Source organism: Urocitellus parryii, chromosome 8, assembly GCF_045843805.1.
Source record: "Urocitellus parryii isolate mUroPar1 chromosome 8, mUroPar1.hap1, whole genome shotgun sequence".
Lineage (NCBI taxonomy): Eukaryota > Metazoa > Chordata > Mammalia > Rodentia > Sciuridae > Urocitellus > Urocitellus parryii.
The window spans coordinates 45,800,514-45,820,568 of NC_135538.1; the positions used below are offsets into that span (position 1 = coordinate 45,800,514).

Consider the following 20,055-nt stretch of genomic DNA (forward strand, 5'->3'; position numbering starts at 1 on the left):
CTTAATGGTGAAAGACTGATAGCATTTTCTTCTAAGATCAGGACAAGACAAGGATGTCTGTTACTCATAGTACATCATAATGGAAATACTAACCAGAGCAAGATAAGAAAAGACATCCAAATTGGAAAGGAAGAAATAAAATTATCACTGTTCATAGATAATATGATCTTATATGTATACAATCCTCAAGATTTTACACACACACACTCACACAAACTTGTTAGAACCAATAAATTTGGCAAAGTAGGAGGATTCAGAATGAGCATATGAAAATTAGTTGCACTTATGTACAATAACAACAACTTGAAAAGAAAATCAAGGAAAGAATTACATTCACAATAGCATAAAAAGAATAAAATACTTAGAAATTAACTAAGGGTAGAATTCCTGTACAATGAAAACTACAAAACAGTACTAGAAGAAATTAAAGAGTTAAATGGAAAGACATTCAATGTTCATGGATTGGAGAATTTAATATTGTTAAGATGTCAATATATCCAAAGTCATCTATAGGTTCAATGTAAAATCCCAGTGACATTTTTTCAGAAATCAAAAAAAAAAATGATCCTAAAATTCATATGGAATCTCAAGGGATTCCAACTCCTAAAAAACCAAATGGTCTTGAACAGGCAGAGCAAAGCCAGAGGATTCGCACTTCATGATTTCAAAGCTTACTACAATTTTTACTTCAGAAACCTTGATTTAAAGTTAATAATAAGGTGGACCTTTCATATCTAAATCATCAGGAAAAAAAAACTACAAAGCTACAATAATCAAAAAGTGTGGTACGGTCATAAGGATAGACCTTCAGAATAATTAAATAGAACAGATAGCCCCAGAACAAACTCCCACATATACTGTCAACTTATTTTCTATAAGGGTGCCGTGGCCATTCCATGGGGAAATCTTTTCAATAAATTATCCCCCAAACTGGATATTTACATATAAAAAAGGAAGTGAGACTCTTATCTAACACTCTCTACAAAAATTAGCCCAAAAGGGATAAAAAATCTGAATGTAGGAGCTAAAACTATAAAACTCTCAGAAGGAAATATGATAAAACATTCATGACCTTGAATTTGAAAACAATTTCTAGGATATGCACAAAACACAGGCAATGAAAGAAAAAAAATATACAAAACTGAACTTAATAAAAATGAAAAATTTTTGTGCATCAAAATAGAATACAAACAGGGTGAGGATATAGTTCAGTTGTAGAGAGTGATTACCTAGCATGTTCAAGATGTTGGGTTCAATTCCCAAGACCACATAATAGATAGATAGATAGATAGATAGATAGATAGATAGATAGATAGATAGATAGATAGATAAACAATACTATAAACAGAATGAAAAGGTGACGTTTGGAATGGGAGAACATCTGCAAATCGTGTGTGGATAAGAGGTTAATGTCCAGAATATAAAGACAACTCTGAGAATTCAACAACAACAAAGCAAACCATTTCAATTCATAAATGGACAAAGAACTTGATGTGCATTCCTCCAAAGAAGATACATGAATGGCTAATAAACACATGGAGCTATGTTGGTTGTTACTAATCATTAGGAAAATGCAAATCAAAGCCACAAGATACCACCTCACATTCATTATGACAGCTACCATAAACACATACACCCACACATACAGAAAACAAGGGTTGGCAAGAATGTGGAGAAATTGGAATCCTTGTGCACTATTTGTGGGAATATAAAATGATACGGCTGCTATGCAAACCAGTATAGAGGTTTCTCAAAAAATGGAAAATGGAATTGCTATGTTATCAAGTGAATAACATAAATGCGACGTGGTATCTTGTGGCTTTGATTTGCATTTTCCTAATGATTAGTAACAATCAGCATAGTTTCATGGGTTTATTAGCCATTTATGTATCTTCTTTGGAGGAACGTACATCAAGTTCTTTGTCCATTTATGAATTGAGATGTTTGTTTTGTTGTGGTTGAGCTGTAGCAGTTCTCTTTATATTCTGGACATTAACCTCTTATCCACACACGGTTTGCAGATGTTTTTTCCCATTCCAGAGTCACCTTTTCATTCTGTTTATACTATTGCTTATTTATTTGTTATCTACGTATTTATTTAGGTATGTACACAAAATAATTGAAAGCAGGGGCACAGAGAGATATTTGTACACACACGTTCATAGAGGCATCACTCAAAATAGTTCAAATATGGAAGGAATTCATGTTTCCATCAATAAAGAATAAATAAAATATGGCTTATACATTAGCCTTAAAAGGGAAGGAAATTCTGATATATGTTATAATACAAAGAACACTATGTGAGATAAAATAAGCCAGTCAAAAAAATATCAAAACAAATGTGTAATTCCTTTTGTATGAGGCACCTAAAATAGTAAAAATCAGGGATAGGAAGTGAAATGGTGGTTGTCAGGGACCAGGGAAAGGAAAGATGTACATAGCATTTCAGTTTAAAGAAAATCAATTATAGATGAAATTATGTAAACACTAAGAATGACTTCATACTTTCAGAAGAATTTATGAAAGTATTTTATGATCTTGAAATATACCTAAATTTAAAAACTAGAAATAGCTCTATAAAATTAAAAAAAAAATCTTCATCAAAAGGCTATAAAGTGTTGCTATGTTGCCAATAGGGAAAGTTATTAATTACCCATAACCTATAGTGTATTAGTATCCAGATTATATAAAGAACTTCTAAGAATCAAACTATAAAAGAGAAAATTGTGATCTGAACAAGAGTTTTACACAATAACCAATAAAAATCCAAAAAGATTGTCAAACCCACTGGTCATTAGAAATAATTTTCAGATGAAAACCAGACATCCATCCGTTTACACCCATGGGATTGGCAAAACTTAAAAATGTCATTCAAAGGCTGGGGCTGTAGCTCAGTGGCAGAGCACTTGCCTTGCATACATGAGGTACTGGGTTCGATCTTAAGCACCATGTAAAAATAAATAAAATAAAGACATTGTTTCCACCTAGAACTAAAAAAATATTTTTAAAAAATGTCATTCAATACAATGTATAAAAATGAAGTGTGAAAAGTATGCTCACATACAGCTGGAGAGACAAATTAATACAACCACTTTGGAATACAACTGGACTTAACTAGCAAAGTTAAAAATGAGACTGTAGTAGGATCTGGAATTTCACTCCTGACCATATGTATGTATGTACCTGGAAAATACTCCTATCAACATTGTTTTTAAAATTAAAAAATCCTACCATACAGATATTCTTTTCCTAACTATTAAATAGTTCAAATATTTTAAAAATCCCATCAATAATGGAATGAACAAATGCACTGTAATGTTTTTGTCATGGAATACTATACAGCAAAGCAAATAAAGGACTAGTGCTTCATGTATTTACATTGAAAAATCACAAACCCTAATGCTGAATGAATAAAGAAAGATATAAAAAAGAATCTATTTTTGTGTAACTAAAACTGCTTTTTATTGTTTAGGCATATATTCAAAAGTGATGAACTTTAGAGAAAACAAAGAAAAGAGCAATGCTAAATTTTGGACAGTCGTAACCTCTGTTAAGGAGGGAAGAGAAAATGATTGGGGGTAAGTGCACAGGATTTTCTTTTAAGCTGTGGGGCAGGTCTTGATTTTTCATCTTACAGTTATTTTTAAAACTCTTTGTACTTTGTGTGTGGGGTGTGTGTGTGTGTGTGTGTGTGTATGTGTGTGTGTGAAATGTGGGGGGGAGGGTGTTACAAATAATACATCCCCCTACAAAAATAAAATCATTATTACTCTAAGGAAACATGTGTTGAGGAGCAAAATATGTGACATTTTAATATTTTAAAAATTCTCATGTTCATAATAATATTTTTGTGTAATCTAACCTAGCAATCTGTGTAGAACACATCAACAAAAGGCAAAAAAAAAAAAAAGTCTAAGGAAAACCTTAAGAATTAAGTTTGGGCTATGTTAACAATTGTGTACTAAGATGGTATAAGCCATATAAATCAAATAGTGATATACTGTACAGAATGTGTAACACAAAAATAAAGGAAGGACCCGTCATCTGCAAAAAGTGAAATGTGCTCATTTTAATTTCACTAATATGTTTGCTATCATAATTATATTAAAAGAGGTGCTTCTAGGTTGCCACAGATGTTGGGGTTTGTTTGGGTTTTTTTCTTTCTCAACTGATGACTTTGGTACTCTTAAGTGAATTATTAAGAATCTCATTTCTAAGGGAAAACAAGAAGGAACCTATAGAAAAGAGACAAATATGATTAGAAGGTAAGAGGGTCTGATTTATGAGGAAAGATTAAAGGAGTCAAGCAGCAGCCTGGCTAAGTGATGACAAAGGAGAGCATGATAACGGTCTACAAATATTTGAGAAGCATATCCCAAGGAGGGAGGATCTGATATTGATCTTGGTACAAAGCTGTTCAACTGGCCAGGAATGGTTGATGTTAAGAAGGAAACTCAGGCTATCAGAGAAATTTCCTGGTTGAAATGTCTGAAATCAAGGGACTTATTCTCTAAGAAATAATGACAACTTCATGATCCTAACTGAGTAAAACAAAATATGGCCCATACTTGAAGAGTCTCAGAAAAAGCAAAAAGCTCTCTTTGATCAGGGTGAAGTATTAGAATTAGGTTTGTTTTATGCCTAGGTATTAAAGGATTTGGAGACATTTTGCACAACATTTCTGAAACTTAAACCACTGCATTTAAAAATAAAAAATTTTAAGCCATCAAAATTCATACTACCACAAAAATGACTACCCTTACCATCCTCTCTCTGTTTTAAAAAAAAAAATTTGGTGGTGATTGTTTAGCTTGTGTTATCATTTGGCTTTTATGTTAGGAACTATTTAAAACTTAATTTAAAAAAAAACAGGTCTACAGAATATACTTACCATGTTGATTAAGACATGATATATTTCCAATTTTAATGCAGTCTTTTTTATTTATTTATTTATTTACTTACTTACTTACTTACTTACTTATTTATTTATTTGTTTATTTATTTATTTATTTTCTGTAGTTGTAAATGGACAGAATGCCTTTATTTGTTTATTTTTATGTGGTGCTGAGGATCGAACCCAGTGCCTCGCACATGCTAGGCAAGCACTCTGCCACTGAGCTACAGCCCCAACCTAATGCAGTCTTTTTAGCCTTTCTTTTTTTCTTTTCCCTCCACCCAAGAAATACTTGATGTTCTGGATTTGGTTTCATTAATTCATATTCAAACCTTTAAAAATTGACCTCACATGAAAATGTTCTTACTACACACTATCACTTTAAAACTGGAGCCCTACAGTATGTATCCTATATTCAACATGAATTTTTTTATTCAACTTTAGGTCTCTGAGATGACCCTAAATTGATTCTTATAAATACAGTTCCCTCACTTCTCAAACAGTATTCCATTGTATATATAAACATCTATTTTATCATTATTTAATTTTTTTTCATCATTCTGCAGTCTGACAATGTTACAATGGACATCCCCACACACATCTCCTCTAGTACTGGAAAGGTTTCTATGAGTTCGAGCATAAAGTGTATGCACCTTCAATCTCATTGCCCTTCTCTTGTTTATGAAGTTTCATTTGTTCCACATCCTTACCAACAATACATCTTAAGACTTTTTAATTGTTACTTATCCAATAACTGGAAGATCACTCACTATAGCTTTCATTTGCATTCCACTGGTTAATATTTATATTGATTACCTTTTATTTAGTTTTGGTATTCAAAATATTTACTGTCCATGTGTTATGGACACTAGCCAACCAGAATGGATGCCATGGACACCAGCACAATTTATTAGTCATTTTTTTACTCTGTGAATTGTCTGGCTATATATTTTGCTTATTTCTAGTGGGTTGTATATTCATTATTTATTTGAATTCTTTACATATTCAAGAATAGTGGTATTCAATAGAACATTTAATAATAAAAATGTTCTATATATCTATACTGTACACTACAGTTGCCACTAGTCACATGTGACTTTTAAGCATTTAAAATATAGCTTGTGACTGAAATTTTAAATTTTATTTAATTAATATCACCAGTGACTACAATATTGTATATCATAGTTACAGATATTAATTCTCCCATTTATATGATTTATAAATATTCAATTTCATTTTATATATTTGAGGTTATAGATTCTACACTTGCTTTTATGTCTTATCTTTTTCTTTCTTCTTCTTCTTTTTTTTTTTTTTTGATGGGACCACCATGGCTTTTTTTTATATTTATTTTTTAGTTGTACACAATACCTTTATTTTGTTTATTTATTTTTATGTGGTATTGAGGATCAAATCCAGGGCCTCACACATGCTAGGTGAGCGCTGTACGGCTGAGCCACAACCCCAGCCCTGTGTCTTATCTTTTTTATAATTAATGTTTCTCTACATCATTAAAAGAAGCTCATATAAATACTATCAACAATGTAATATTTTCTTTATTATTAGTCCTTTGTTACATACACTTACTCACTGAAGTCACTAACAATTTTGTGCATGATACTTTGTGTGCATATTTTATTTTTATTTCTTTATATGAGATTCATTAAAAGTAGAAAGAGTAGGAAAAATGGTATCGTTTTTTTAAAAGACTCATAATACAGATATTCCAACTGTTTTTCAGAAAGTTCATTCTACTCTCACCAGCAATATATGAGTTTATCTCACCATTCATTAACCATAGTTTCACAATAATTTCTCAATATTTGATAACTTTATAAAGTATAGCATAATTTTAATTATTATTTCTTTAACTCTTCAATTTTCATGCATTTATTAACTTTGTGAATTGTCTATTTAATTTCTTTTACTATATTTAGTATGATCTTTGTATTTTTCATATACATTGTAAGATTTATTCATGTAGTAGAGATATTATCATATTTGTTGAAGGTACTTTCCCCAATTTTTCCTTTGACTTCAAATTTTGCATAGATGGCTTAGATGTAAAGAATTTTCCAAGTTTGGTGTTTTCTTTTTCCTTTGAAATTTCTTAAACTGTTTTCATGCTTAAAAAGTGAACTGCCCTTTTCTTAAATGAGGTAGATACATATATTCTTTCTAAGTATTCATTTTATATTTAATAGTTTATATGAAATTCATATAATATGTGAGGAATAATTTTTATAGTCATAGCAGTATGACTATTTTCATAACAGTATGCCTTGAATGATTTTATTTATTTAGAATTCCACCTTACTTCAGAAAGGACTTAAAACAACTCATTGAAAAATAGTTCTTTCATTTTTTGGCTATAATTCCTCATTAATCACGTACTAATCCATATATCTTTAATCTTTGCTGCAGATTTGTTGTATCTACAGTTGAGTCAATATCATAGTGTCATGTTTTGATATCTACTAAACAAGTCCTCTTTTACTCTTCTTGTCTGCATTTCTCTTAACTATTACTTCATCTTTATTCTTCTAGATCAGGATTATAATCATTTTGATCATTTTCCAAAATCAATCATCCAAATTTTTATTAGAATACTAAATGCATAAACTGAGGAACAAAGGGCATATTTATAACACCTACCATTTCTAGTCAGGCACATGGTATATATTTGCATTTAAATTTTTCTTTAATACCTGTATTTTTTTTTTCAAACAGATAGTATGCTTCTCTTATTATGACTTCTAAATACTTTTACAATTCTGCTAGCTCCTTCCAGTTTAGTTTTACGATTTCATTCCCAACTCTCTTAAAAGAAAATCCATGAGATAATGAAGTCCTACTGAAAATGCTTTGATGGTCCATTTTCTCAGTTCTCCAAGGATGAGTAGCTTGTACCATTACACATGTATTAGGGTTGGTTCCTTGTATATAATGGGTACCTTAGGGTATTAGGGCTACGTTCTCTGAGAATTCTGCTTGAGAATAGCTGGGACTTTTCTATAAGATTCTTCAAAGTTCTATATTCTCTCCAAGATTTCACTGAGAGCAGATGATTTTACCTATCCCTTCTGAGAACAATCCAAAACCACCCACAACAAACATTACTTCAACTTCCTGACATAAAATCTGCAAATTCGTTTGCATTTGAATTCACCTTTCTCTTCTGGAGCTAATTCCTTCACCCAGCAGTTCTTTCCTACCACATCCTCCCTCCCAACTTTCCCCTCATTTACATCTTCAGTCTCTGTTCTTTACTGGATCTCTTTAATGAACATTAGATCGATCTTTACTAGAATCATCCTTCCAAACTAAATTCTGACTGTTCTTCTAACTATTGCACTACACTTCACTAAATTTTTTACATTAAGTACCACTTCCCACTCATTTCACAAACCAATGAATCCCAGCTCCCCTTGAGGTCATTAATTATCTCCACTTAACTAAGTCCACAGGTCCTTTCCCAGTCCTTATCTCAATGACCTTTTGGCACCTTTTAATAGTAGCAAGCATTCCCTCCTGTTGAATTTCTCTGCAGTCTGTGACACTACCCTCTCCTCCATTGCTTCTTGCCCCTCTGATTCTCCTTGGTCATCTTGCTGGCCCTCTCCCCCTTCCTCTTAATCACTTTCCATCACTCTCTTCCAGTAACCTCTTCTCATTAGTTTTCTCTTTCAGTCTTTTTATCCATTACTATGGCTTTCAATCACCATGAACCTCAATTTGTAAATCCTCTTTTCCAGATGTATATCCCCAACTACCCACTTCAAATTTACACTGGATGTTTTACAAGCTTATCAAATATAACAAGTCCCAAACTGAATCTTTTATCTTTCTAATTTTTTAACCTGTCTTTTTTCCATTTCCTAACTAAAATTAGTCATTTTTCTCCATCCTTAAGCTATTATTCTCATTCCAATTTTTTCTTACTCAGTGCATTCATATAGCCACTAATGGGTCAACTGACTTTCTTTCATACTCTTCTAATTGAGATGAACCAAGTCTGATGATGTCTTTCCCCTTCAGTTGCTTCCCATAACCTAATAAAACTGTTCATAATCCATCACCTACCTAGTATACAGCTCTGTTCTCCATCTCCTCCTACATTACAGTCATCTGGAATTTCTTTTATTTATTTATTTGTTTATTTATTTATTTATTACAACATGATATTCCTCTTTCTTTACCTCACATATGCTAGTGGTTGACATTTGGCTATGTCAGAAACATTTTTAGTCGTCACAGTAGAGGGAAGGAGCTACTACTGGAATCTAGTGTGTAGAGGCCACACATGATATGATGCTACTAAACATTCTACAATGCACAGGCATTACCCACAAACCGAACTATCTGCACCAAAATATCCATTTACTGAAACCAAGAAACACTTACTTATGCCCATTCCATCTTTCTGGACCCTTCTTCTTCGCTCTTTCCTCACTCTCCTCTTCTTCCAAACTTCCACTTGTTTTTAGTTCTTTCCTCAAACATTATTTCCTGTGAGAAATGTCCTTAACCCCCTTAACACCATTACTCCCATGATATCCTTTATAATGTCTAATAATCACTTATTCAAGGTATGTTTTTCTGCTACCCTATAAAGTTATGTGAGGGTGGGACCAAATCTATTCATTTACTACTTTGTGCCCTTGAACCTGTAATATCACACATCTGTTTTTTAAGATCTTGGCCACAAATTTTTTTAATAGAGTTTTACTTTGAATTTTTTAAAAAAGCAAATAAACCTCTCAGCCTCGTTTTCCTTAGCGGTAAATTAACAGTGCTAGCACGTATTCTCCCTTCCTCACAGTTATTAATGTTTAAATAACCTGAAGTAGATTCAGGTTTGCCCTGAATTTTCCATGTACTAAACAAACAGGGAAGGTGACCAAATACAGAATACTTTTTAAAATTTCTATTCTATTATGCAAATATTTTATTGTCATTTTTAAAAAGCATTTATTTCTAAGCTTTGAGAAAGCCCTTTCTTAGTCATTTTTCATAAAAGTGCATTATTATTCCTTCAGTTTCTGTTGTAAGTATATAGGCTTTACAGTCTACCTAAATTTTATCCTACCCTTCTTAACTTTATTTACAACAGAATTTGTAGTGTATTCTTCTCAGGAGGATAAAAGAGGCTTGAGAAACATTTTTCTCTTAGTATCTATGAATCCAAACATGCCACACTCATGTCACCTGATGGCTCACTCACAACCTCAGCCTCTCCAAACAGGGAGAAAGAACACCTGAGAGAAATTACTTACAATGCCTATTGAACTAATCCTTAGTGAATCAAAGTGTATTTCTAAATCAATATTTTTGCAGTTTCACAATTGTTTATATAATAAAAAGTTATTATTTCATTGATTTAAAAGAGCAATCTGGAGAAGTTTATTATATAATTAGCCATTAACTGCATTTAAACTACTGGAAAGAAATTGGTCATTTCAGAGGATCAGGGGCTTTTGTTATTTCTTAAGATAATGTGCTCACATCATTTCATCAAACTAATGGAGTTACACTTTACCTTAGGTCTAGATTTACCCTGCAACACATTGTCATGTGCCCTTGGTTCTGTGGCACCTTGTTTTAATGATTAGTTAAGTTGAGGATAATGAAGGCCTTATCATCTGCCTAATTAGCCATGCAGTCCCTAATGGTAGTCTAACTCATTTAGATAAAGTCAGTTTGCTGATCTGTTCTTTAAGGAGGAGGCGGAGAGGAAACAGAGGGAGAAAGATTATATACAAGAGTAGTGTGTGTGTGTGTGTGTGTGTGTGTATGTGTGTGTGTGTGTGTGTGTGTGTGTACACAAAGTAGTAAAAAAAAATAGTATAGCATAGCATTTGGACCTTCTTGATAACTATTAAAGTTTCTAAATGGGCTCAGTCAAATACCCATTCGATTAATACCCTCAGCTTAGGCTTTTTGTTTATATTTAAGTGGAAACTTCTTGAATCATGAATTAAGGAGTGCTGAAAAATTATCCCTCCTAGGTTAACTGGGAATTGTCATTAGGTCCATGTAAAGATTCATCTATTGTCCTGAATCTGACTGAGCTGCATTGAAGTCCTCAGTTATATAAGTGGCTCCTAATAAATAACATTTACTTCTATATTTGCCAACCAGGATGATTAATATATATTGCTGAATTTGTAACACACTATAGCAGATGTAAAATAGAGATGAAAATAATTCTTACCTCATTCTTCAGCTTGCTCCCAGAAAACCTTAAAAATCAGCATATTTTCCATTAGTTCAAAAAGAAATTAGAGTTATAACATTCAAGGAAATACAATGAAACTAAAGTAGTAGTAACTTCATAACATGATTAATGAAATAAACTGCAGAAATTTGTTTTTTTCTAAGGAACTCAAACATCTTTCTCAACTTTAATGATATGTCTTTTAGGGGAAAATAAAATGAAAGGTATTTAGGGAAATCAGGTAAGAGTTGGGGCAAGCAAAGAACACTAGATATTAAAAAGTGTGTATGTTCCAGCCTGTATTTATATTTTATAGAGGGTAGAGGACAGTAAACTGCAACTATGTTCATTATAATATATGAATTTATATTACATTATAGTATAGCTCAAATGATTAAAATTTCTTTTTCATAAGATAGTTTATTTAAAAAAAATTCTTTTTTTTTTAGAGCTAAGAGTAATTTTCAGTAAATCACACCATAAGGCACTCTCAGATACTGTGTTAATTATTCAGTTTTAGTATTTTCAAAAAAATAATTTAATATTATCTTTTATTTAATTGGTTGTCACCCCATTTATTAATAACCTCTTTATGATAGTTAATATAAGATTAGAGCAATGTAATCTTTATAGTCATATGTTTTTCCAATCACAGACCCAAACAGGCCAGCAGCTTCATCTTGGTAAGGTTTTGCTCAAAGTATATGTAATTATGATTATTATAATAAACTTCTCATATTGGTAAGATATTAGTCAAGCACATAAATCTTTAAAACAAGCTGTCTCTGTAGGAAAAAACACATTTTTTCTGCTTTTATTTTATTGAATTCAGGCTGAATATAGAGTAAGCCTTATGAATAAATACTAACTGTAAAACAATTCAACTTCTTTGATTTCTCTTCTGCATCTCTCTGGTACACTTAGTTCACCATTAATTTCTCACTAATTATTACAAATCACATACTTAGTAATCTAGACTACATAATTAAAAATGCCCATACAAAGTTGACAACAAGGTTTGATGATTAAAAGGAAACATTTGATAAGCAAAATTAGAAAGCCATTTATTTAATAGATATCATGCATGCTTGAGAAAATGCAGAGAATTTTTCTTGAATATGGTGCAACTCTACCTTGTCAGGCCCTTTCCAGAATAAACGGAGTGGTAATATGCACTGCTCTCTTTGATGCCAATTCCATAGTAATGATACCTAGGATGAGGACAGGAACCAGCTCTATGTTAATGAAGCAGCTTGTGAAGGAGAAAAAGAGACTGAGCTATAACTGAAGCAGCTACAGTAAGTGCCACACCTCATGGCCTTCCCTGTGAAGCACCACTGCACATTTGTTTGTCTATTTTTCAATTTACATTCATCCAAGAGAAGAAAGGAAATCAAAGGGAATGAGCAGATTTCCACTGTACTCTAACCTAACTATGTCTTGAAATGTCATTTCTTGTCCTCACCATCTCAGTTTAAAGTGAACAGAACTATGAAGGATCTAAGTTTCAAGCCCTGTTTTCTGACCTTGAAAATAAAGAAAAAAACTTGGTAAGTAGTTCCAATTCTAAATATTTTCAGAGCCCAGGACATGAAAACAATTGGAAGTCCACATACCATATATTTGAAAAATATAAATAAGCTAACAAAGTGCTAAATAAGCTATTCCTGCTCCCCTCAATTGACAATTTACCTCCACAAGAATCTTCTAGGCAAATCTGAATTTACAATTACTGGAGTTATGTTTGGGAACAACCCAAATGGTGGGGGGAACCCATCCTCATCCCACTTTATAGCGCTTTTTTCTTTTTCTTTTTCACTGTGAGGGGACTGCATGCATAAGATCTAGTCACAGTATCCACAAACAGCTGCCCCTGGCCACTCTTCAGTCTAGGACTATGTACACTGGTGGCAGTGTGGTCTCCTGAGGACAGACTGGGGACAAGCCCTGCAGAGGTGGAGAATGTATACCTGGGTGTTCAGATGGGGAATTGCGGGCTCTAGGTACCCCCAGAAGGAGGGTGTGGTCATTCAGGCTGTGGACTCCTTTCCCCATAGAGAGAACAACAGTGTGAGGATAGTCAGAACAGAACTCTCTGGTGCATGAGGCCCAGAGATAGATTCTCACTCCCTCCAAGGGCAGAACTGTGGCAGCAGAGATGCCTCTATTGTCTGGGGATTACTTGATTTAGAGATTTGCACACTTTAATATTACAAATGTATATGTATAATATATTTTCAAAAAGAGCTGTCATAGTTAAGAAATAGTAATGTGGAGTGATCTAGACACATGAACATATGTTATGATTGTGGCAAACTGGGAAGAAGTTTTCAAATCTTTCGTTTTAGTATAAAGATAATATTAATCTATTAATTTGAACAAAGGAGGATTATAACTGCTACATTTACAGAATAGGAAAAAAGATCCTATGATATATGAGGGAAAATAATCTCTAAATTATATTAGAAAAAAGAGAGCAATGCTGGAAATACAAAACTTATTAAAAACTCAGAAATATTGAACTGATTTACGTCTCTAAATAGAAACTAAAAGAAGCTTATTCCATAGAAATCATACTAAAAAGAGCTATGTTAACAGAAATAGTAAGGGAAATACTTATAATTAGCAGATTTCCTTGTAGTTTAGATGATATTCATCCACATATATTAGTAAAATTAGAATTAATGAACCTGGGCTGGAGTTGTGGCTCAGTGGTAGAATGCTCGCCTAGCACATGTGAGGCACTGGGTTCAAACCTCAGCACCACATAAAAATGAAATAAAGATATTGTGTCCACCTACTATTAAAAAAATAAATATTAAAAAAAGAATTAATGAACCTGAGTGTCTGTTATAAGTATTCTATACTTTATTAGATTTTAGAACTAAGATACCAAAGATATTTGAAAACAAAGGAATCTGTTATAATGGAACAACATTATAATTTCATGTTCTTTTACAAAGCTCGTTCTTTGTTCTATAGACCATAATTTAAATAACTATACATAACACATTTGCTAAAGCAATATATATTAAGCATTGCTTTAAAAGTTGATAAGCTCCTATTATAATAACCTCAATTTTCTTGTTTCTTGTCTAATTTATTTTCAACGTGCAAATAATATCCTACCATAGTTAAAGCAGTTTGCTATGCAGGCTGAGAAGAAATTACATCGATTTCATAAGTGGTTGACAAAAGTCATGATAAGTCATGAGAGGTGACCATAAGTTCAATAAACAGAGTTCATGCTGTGTCTGACCCCTATGCTAGCTGTCAGTACAGTCATGAACAAAATGTGGAAAATCTGGTCAGGAAAGTCATGCTTTTGAATGTCATCCTGTCCATGGCCTCCTGAACCAGAGGCTTGCACTGACCACACTAACCAGCACTGGAGCAAAGTTTATTTCTACTTTTTAAAACCACCTGATGATCACATTTTTAAAAAAAAAATGACAACATCCTTCAGGACCCAATAAATATACTATGGATTTGTCCTCTTTTTTCTTACTTTTGACTTTTAAGGAAAGAGTATTTTCATTTACACAATTTATTTGTTCCTTAGTTTTATAAAATGACTGCTGTTGTCCCCCTCATCTCACTCCCAAACATTAGAGAAGACTATTTTTACAAACAAAAATATTTAATGCCTCCACCTGCATTCAGAATCAGTATTTTGTATCTAGTGAAAAAAATCTTTTTTTCAATAATATATTTTATTCATACATCAAATGAAAATGACACTGTCAATCCAGACACAAAGGAAGTGACTTGGTTAACTACATTCAGCTCTACAGCAATGACTCATGATTTAAACATGTTGATGTAGCTGAACATGTTCTATCAATAAACTTTTATAAGTGTGCCAGGAGATAAGCAACCATTGAAAGAGTGTGCTCTCCTTTCTTCCACTGTGTTCATTGCTTATTGTGCAATGAATTAAAAAAGAGGTAGAGAATGCTCTCTGCCCTGAAGGAGTTGATAGTCTTCTATGGAAGAAAAGCATGCAAAAAAAAAAAAAAAGAATCACAATACAATTGAAGTAGACTATGATAGATAATAAATAGTTACCATTTATGGATCACCTATTACATGCAAAAAAACTTAAGTGTATTTATGACCTCAATTTTCCATAGCGTGCAAGTAGAATATATTCCAGTTTCAAAACAGACATTCAAAAATTATGTACTTTATTTAAAAAGATTATGTAAAAATTTATGGATTTGAAATAAGAATTTAAACCCACAGTTTCACAGAGCACAATTTCCATAGTGTATGTGGTCTCCACACTCAAGATGGTGCAGAAGGAATATTTAATTTGTCTCTCAAGTTTGTTTACTATTGGAAATTCTAAAGTGAAACTGAGACACACATTTTTCTGGTTCCTTATGAGTTGTAGTAAACAGAGCTAAACATGACTCATTAAGACCAATACCATTGATCTGGAGGCTTAATATTTGACATTCCAAATATAAACAAAGCCTCCTTCTAGAATGTAAGACTCCCATAATAAGTCAATAAACATCCATTGAATAACTGCATGAATAATATAAAGAAGTTAAAAATAATAATGTAAAGGAAACTACAAATTCTGTCAAAGATATGCATATTTTACCACCACAATTTGGAAATTTGGTTGAAAATCTCTTATTTAACATGATGTAAGGAAATGTACTAATTCGTTTAACCCTACTAAAACACTATAAAATCTTATAATTTACTTTTAGGGTTACTTGTACTCCGTAAGTAGCTTATGCTTTACATGATGGTGCCTCTGTTTTGTTGAACTGTCCTCTGGGAATACCCTTCTACCTACACGTCCTCAATTCTTACCCATAACTTTAATATATGAAGTTTGCCTGGTTTCTCAGGCAAAATGAATCTTTCTGTTCCCTGAATTCCTCTCTTGGTCTTATCCCATGTAGCATTTTCCCTTGTGTCACTGGTATGTGTGTGCAAGACTTTCACCTTCCCTGATAAACTCTAAGATGTGGAGGAAGAGAATTTTATCTTTCTCTAAGTTGCATCCCCCCATTAGAAATTATAGTTAAAAAAAAAACTTCAAATATTTATTGAGTTAGTCAATGTGTTCTAGGAATTTGGAAATCAAGAAAACTAAACTTTTTTAAAGCCAGTAGTTTTCAATTTATACTGTGCATTTCCATGGTAACAGTAAAATACTGGGGTTGACCAAAAGTTGTAGGGATAAATATTCTATACCAAGGCATAAAACCAATATGTTTGGGTGAAAAGACCATTGTTAGCAATACAATATTGTGCAATGTTTTGTCAATATTTTGCAATGATTGTAATACTCCGGCACATTTCATACCCAGGTTCTTCTTGAGCCAATAAAATAATCTCTCCCACTTAATCTTTCTTTAAGTCTAACTAGGTACATGTTGTCATCTCAGGGATGATTTAGTGTCTTTCAGAACAGAGAAGAGATAAGAAGTGAGCTGCTCCTTCTTCCTAGCAGCTAAAGATAAACCTCATAAAACTGGGAAGAATGAGTTCATGAGGAGTACACGTGGATTTTTCATTCCCCTTGCAAAATTTTATAGGACTATTCTGTTGTTAATAGATTTTCCTAAAACAAATCTTGCTAGGTAATGTTTTCCAGAAATATTCCAATATAACAAGAACATATACTGTGCCTGTTAAATAAAAAATGAGGTTTGTTTCACTGTGGGACAACTAGCTATTTTAATTTGTACACCTATCTGGAGCATGACTTATAGATTATTCTGAAAAAGGTTTTCAAGCATTTCATAATTCTTTCTCCCTTTATGATTATTATACATATTTTTAAAGATACATGATAAATTCTTTATTAATCTTGAGTATGGTTGGCTAATTTCTCCAAGAAACTGTTTCCATCATCAAAGTGGCCTTTCTAATTATCTAATAAATTTATGTTCACTCATAACCATCAATTGTCCCTGGTCTTATGCCTTACATCAAGAGGTAAATTTCATTTATAATTTATGAATAAAGAAAAAATTAATTAATGCTGTATCCGGATTTTAAAGTAAACATGGTCTAAAACTTGAGATTTTTAATAAGACAAATTTAATTATTGATACATTTTTAACAACTAAAATATTTACCTTGTGTCTAATACTCTTCATCTCCTGATCAATTTAAGTTTGTAACTATATTTCTTCTTTTCCATTTCAGCCCTTTCACAGAATTCCTGAAACATATGTTCCCACTGAGCTAGTAGCCCTGATGTTAGTTTACACTACACAAATGATAACTGATAAGGAAATGATGGGATTAAGCTGTTCAGGGACTTGCAATAACTTGTTATGATAAGAGCAGCTGCCATATCAGTTTTATTAACCCACTAAATCACTACTAATAAATAAGATAATAGCTTCTGTCCATCATGTCTAAAAACCAAGATTTGGTTGAATAATGTCTATAATAAATTAAAATGTAACCTCAAATCAAACAGTCTACCATGTGCATGAAATCTATTTGTGGGCTCAGTTATGTTCTCCCTTGCTTTGTTAATCTATTCTGTGTGGGGGAGTGGGAATACAGGCTCTTTTTGCTCAGCATTGTACCTATAGTGCCTAGATAGCATTCCTTCTCAGTTAATGCTTTTTAAATAATTAATATTAATAATGAGAATTATTTGACAGCTGGTATCCTACCTTCCAATTCTTTGTATCCCAAAAACTCTGTAAAACTATGCTTTGTACATCAATAAAAATATGAATGGGCTAAATATGCAAGAATTGCTCTTCATTAATACTCTATTGTACCCATCAAATTTTTAAATTATTATTTATTTAAAATCTAACTTTAAAAATATTACAGAGACTAAAATCAGGTATATACTTTTGGCATTGGTGGAAATCAAAAGGAAGAAAAGAAAAAACAAGAAAGTAAAGTCAGTATTGAATGTATAATCTGCCATTGGGTTGCTGGTTTTCTTGGCAGAGAAGGCATGGTATGAGTAAAAAAATGGATGGAGTGTAAAATTTGTGTAGTGTAAACCACACTTGTTCAGTGGTCTGGAGTGAGGCTTTTTGATACCTTGTGTTAATCTTTATAGGTTTTTGTTTTGTTTTGTTTTGTTTTTTAATATTTTATTTTAGTTGTAGATGGACACAATATTTTTATTTATTTATTTTTATGTGGTGTCGAGGATTGAACCCAGCACCTCACATGTTCAAGGCAAGCACTCTACCACTGAGTTACAACCCCAGAAGTGGTTTCCTATTTGGAACATCAGACTTACCAGTAGAAACAGAACTATTTCATTTTTATTTATGTATATTTTGATAGTACATAATATTTGGGCCTATATAGTGATTATGTCCATTTTTTTATTTATTTTAATGGATCTGCTTCTTTTAAATATTTTATTTTTTCCTTTTAATGAACAAAAGTTTGGCTCATATTATTTAGTTAAACTTTTTTCTCTTTTACTTTTTAATGAAGGGAAGAAATAACAGAACCTGTGCCAAGGAGAGAGTTGGGAGAATGGGTCACTGTAAGAGCCAGTTATTTCAGAATTTAGAAAGACAGGACTACAAAGTAGACACAGAATGAACTCTACTAACCATCTCTTAGTCACATAAATCAGTGTTTTCCAAACTTTGGATTTCATTCTTGGACCAGAGCAGAGGAGAAATCTTGAGAGTGCCTTTGGTCCATGAACCCAAATATATCTAAGGTCTGATTCAAAAACTATGATGTTGCCTTGTGCCCACAATACAGAAAAGTCTTTTAAGTCAATCATAATCTAAGATAAATTTTGTCTGATAGTCCCAAATGAAATGATTGGACATACTCAAGCTATTTTATGAAAATTTAACAAAAATTAAAAACTTATTTTGTAAGTAATCTTTATCAGAAGTTATATAAATTAATATATTTTAATATTGAATCCAAAAAAGTTGAGGTAAATAAACAATAAAGTAGGATACATTAATTTTAAAATGTTATATAATAATAATTTATAATTATAATAAAATAAATCATTATACATTCAATAACAGTATGTTTAGGGTACTATACTAAACACTACAATAAAAGCAAAATGTTTTATGAAATTTGGAGAAATTATGATTTCCTGATTCTTCAAGGTATATGTACTTCATTTATATTTCATTCAATTGTTCACCATTCTGTAGACATAAAAATGTTTTCATAAATGTAAATGTATAAAATATTAAACAATCTAGAAATGATGATACATAAGAAGATAACATACTAGCAGAAAAATATTTAGGACAAAAATTAAAAGGCAACAGTGAAATTTCATAGGTGCTACAAATTTACTTTTATATAAAACATAAATACCTCCAAATAAAATTTATGATTGAGGTTTAATAAAGTGCTATTATCTTTTTGAGGAAGAATCCATTATATTAATAAATTTTAAGAACTGTTCATTTAAAAAATAAAACATACTTCAAAAAAATCAAAATTTCTTTTTTTTTCAAAAAAATCAAAATTTCAATTAATAATAATTGTTTCGTGAAACAACTGATATGAAAAAAAGGTAGGTTTTTTACTTTTAATAGTTGACAAAGCATAAAATTTAAAGTCAGAAAAACATTAGTATAAATGCCAACATTGTTATTGGGTAGTATCATTATGGCCTTGGGCAGGTTAATAATCTTTCCTCATTTGTAAAATAAACCAATTCCTATATCGTATCATTACTGGAAAGAGAAATGAGTACATGTGTATATTTGTGTATTATTCAATAAATAATAACTTTTAATTATATTGTCAATTTATGAATGCACTCAGTTACTAATGTCTATTTTTTAGGATACTGAAGTTAGAAGCATATTATTCCTCCATTCATTCCTATACTTTTCTCACTTAATTCTCACAACAATTGTTTTGAGATATTCTATACTCACTTCATTGATCTGTTTTCACACAGCCACAGCTGGAAGAATGGGATTTACAGTTAGAT

At 31.9% G+C, this 20,055-nt stretch overlaps 1 protein-coding gene across 1 annotated transcript in view; it reads right to left on the minus strand.

Moving 5' to 3' along the window:
• The window catches only part of Rfx6 (regulatory factor X6), a 50,597-nt gene that overhangs the window by 21,187 nt on the left and 9,355 nt on the right, over window positions 1-20,055 (minus strand). Inside the window, exons 5-6 of the mRNA XM_026394092.2 lie at window positions 12,245-12,322; window positions 11,109-11,136 (exon numbers count right to left, since the gene is read on the minus strand). Coding sequence (XP_026249877.2) covers window positions 11,109-11,136; window positions 12,245-12,322 — 106 coding nt within the window. The remainder of the gene's footprint in view (window positions 1-11,108; window positions 11,137-12,244; window positions 12,323-20,055) is intronic.